The sequence below is a fragment of the Octodon degus genome, unplaced genomic scaffold (assembly GCF_000260255.1).
Source record: "Octodon degus isolate 3935 unplaced genomic scaffold, OctDeg1.0 scaffold00093, whole genome shotgun sequence".
NCBI lineage: Eukaryota > Metazoa > Chordata > Mammalia > Rodentia > Octodontidae > Octodon > Octodon degus.
Genome location: NW_004524669.1, coordinates 349,091 through 352,253, shown reverse-complemented (window position 1 = coordinate 352,253; position 3,163 = coordinate 349,091). Strand labels below are relative to the sequence as shown.

Genomic DNA, 3,163 nt, shown 5'->3' with positions numbered 1-3,163 from the left:
CATTTAAAATCTAGATTTCTGTTTTCTCATGATAGGCTGTAAAACCTAGTATCAAAGAGCCCTTGTGCTGAGGAGCAGCTGGAATGGGGGGCTGCCGACAGTACCTGTGTCGGTGTGGTAGTCCTTGAGCGTGTTGCAGTCATACATTTCCTGTCCCTTTGGGGTCCGCAGACAGTAGATGCTCATGGGGAAGCCACATTGCAGAGTAACCAGTGTTCGCAGGTCAGACACCTTTCTATCAAGAAGGGAAATGTTCTCAATTATTGGCATCATCTCTTGCGTTACAGCATTGAACACATAGAGAGTAGGCTTGTCTTCTTCCTAAGTGGAGAGAAAAGAATGATACTCTGTCTGCAGGTTGGGACCAGGACAAATATTTCTGAGGGTTCTCTGAGTGACAGAGTTGCAACATGTGAGAGCAAGGGCTAGTTTAGCCTTTCGCCTCCTGCTCTTAGGCGTGATTCTCTGTCCTGAGGACACTGAGTCCTATGTTTTGAGGGAAGTGAAGGAGACAGACAAGATCCTGGGACTTTTCTTGTCCTCCTTTCCCTCCTCATTATTCCCTTTCGCCTCCTTCCCCTTCCCTCCCCTGCTTCCCCATTTCATCTTCCCTTCTTCCCTTCCTCCCTCCTCTTTTTCTCCTCCTCCTCCCTCCTTCCTTTTTTCTCTTTTTAGTACTGGGGATTGAAACTAAGACCCTCACATTGAGCTATATCCCCATCTGATTGATTGATTGACTAATTGACAGGGTCTCACTAAATTGCTAAATTGCCCAAACTGTACTCAAATTTGTAATCTTCCTGCCTCAGCCTCTCAGAGTGATGGGATTACAGATGTTGTAGTTTTGGCTATCCTTGAATTCACTATTTGAGGTAGCCTAGGCTGGCATCAAATTCGTGATCTTCCTATCTCAGCCTCCCAGGTGCTACCATATGTAGCACTTTCTTCTTCATCTACAGATGCAGATATATAGGACAAATGTTGACAATTGGTGTCTGTACTGTCCTCATGGAGCTGTTAATTTATTTTTAAATTTTAATTTAATTTAATTTTTTTTTCCATAATTTTATTGAGAAACAAATAGCAATGAGACAGTTTCAAACCAAATTGGTAGGACAGTTTCAATAATTAACACATTGCATACATTCTTCCTAGTGGTTAATTGCTGTACAAGACGCAGACTTGATATCCTATTTACAAACACCATTAGAACAAATCCCTCTATTCATTAAGAGAATGTAACTATATATCTATCCTAACCACTTTGAATACGTAGATACAAAATGGACATTCATCTGTATCCCCTTTTTGGTTAAGTTCCATTATTTGAATATTATAGGTGTGTAAACTCAGCAAAATATTCTAAAAGAGTCCAGTAGTCCATAATAGTATTGGGTCTTCCATTTCACTGGCCATGTGAGAAATTGTTGACCTGAGTCCCCTACAGGAGCTGTTAATTTAGAACACACGCTTCTATTTTGCTGCAATTTAATTTGAAATACCATAGATCCTAAACTTTGGCCACTAAATAAATCCTTCCTGAGAAATTAACTGGGAGCAGAAGTGAGCCGAGGACAGGAGGAAAGTCTTACGAATCATTCTATGCTTTTCATTGTCTATATGACTTGATTAAATTTTTTTTTGTGTGTGTTAGCTTCTGAACTCAGTGCCTTGTGCATGCTAGGACAGTGCCACTCTGTTGAGCTACCGCTTCAGCCCTTAACTTTAAACAAATACAGTAACCATCTATATTTGTTTTTAATATTTAATTGCACTGATAGTTTTTTGTTTTTGCAGTACCAGAGATTGAACTCAGGACCTAGACGCTTGCCAGGCAAGCACTTATGAGATGAGATAGCTCCTGAGCTATCTCCCCAACCCTACTGTTTTTAATATTTAAAAAGGAAAACATTACTTAACAGGTTTAAAAACAAAAGTTTCCTGTATTCCTTTTGTCTTACAATCCAAAGATGAAACCAAGTGTAGCTGAGATATCTGGGGCAGAATGCAGATAGGAGATTTTGGGAAAGAATTAATCCTTCCTAGCAACAGCTGAATCATACCGAACCCACACTGAAACCAGCAAATATCAGGGTGGGAAAGGGATGGGAAGGAGAAGTTTGTCATGTTTCCATTTTTCTAACAAAAAGGTGAAACTGGTTTTACTTCATCTTTAGTGAATCCAGGATAGTAACCCTTTTCTTCAGGGGTCTGTTTTAGCTCGTGGGATGTGAGTGTGTGGTGGTAGGCAGGCCTCTTGGAAGCCAGAGGCTGGTCTCTGGTCTTCATGGGCACTACAGCTTGTCCCTCCTCTGTTCCCGCCCTTCTTTCTCCCATCACAGTTCTTCTGTGGTTCCTCCAGAAGTCTCTTCCTGCTACAGGCTTATAATACAACAAATTCCTTCCTTCCTCCCTAACAATGTCCTGCTACCTCATAATATGCACATCTCTATTCAAAAGCCTTTAAGAGGAATGGCGTTACTGTACTGCAGAAATTTAAGTACAATGTTTTGATCTATGGCTCATTGCAAAAGTTCAAGTAACCAACAGCAGGTTTTTCTTTTTTTTCTTTTTTTTCTTTTCTTTTTTTTTTTTTTTTTTTTGTGGCCGACTCAGCCTGCCCTCGAGGTGGTGCTGGTTTGGCATATGGTGCTGAGGATTGAACCATGGTCCCTAAACTTACTTAAGCTTGCCTAAGCAGGTGCTTTAGACCACTGAGCTATCTTGCCAGCCCAGATAACAGGTTTTAGAAGATGGTAAACTACTCAGTAGTCTATCAGTATGTTTACTTGCTCCTTAAATCCTCAAAATGTTCATCTATTTGCAACTAAAAACATTTCTGCAGACAGAGAAAAAGGCAAGAACACTGGGGAGCACTTTGCCTTGAGGATAGAGAGAGGAGGGATGCCACAGAACGCTGGGAAGTCCAGTACCTGGAGAGCATCTCAGTCACTTGTTATGAAGTTTCAGATAACAATCACGTACCTTCTGGTTGATTTTCGTACACTGCCCAATCAACTCCTTAATTCCACACTTACTTCTGTAGGGCCAGGTGCTATTCTAGGCACTGGATGATGAAAGTAGAGAAACAAGCAATAGTGTCCATGATAAGACAGGTTAACTTCAAGCAGGCAGTTGAAATAAGACCTTTTTGCTTGCTGGG

At 41.1% G+C, this 3,163-nt stretch overlaps 1 protein-coding gene across 1 annotated transcript in view; it reads right to left on the bottom strand.

Annotated features, from left to right (window-relative positions):
• The window catches only part of Ankub1 (ankyrin repeat and ubiquitin domain containing 1), a 29,782-nt gene that overhangs the window by 18,100 nt on the left and 8,519 nt on the right, over positions 1 to 3,163 (bottom strand). Inside the window, exon 3 of the mRNA XM_004637977.2 lies at positions 105 to 321. Coding sequence (XP_004638034.1) covers positions 105 to 321 — 217 coding nt within the window. The remainder of the gene's footprint in view (positions 1 to 104; positions 322 to 3,163) is intronic.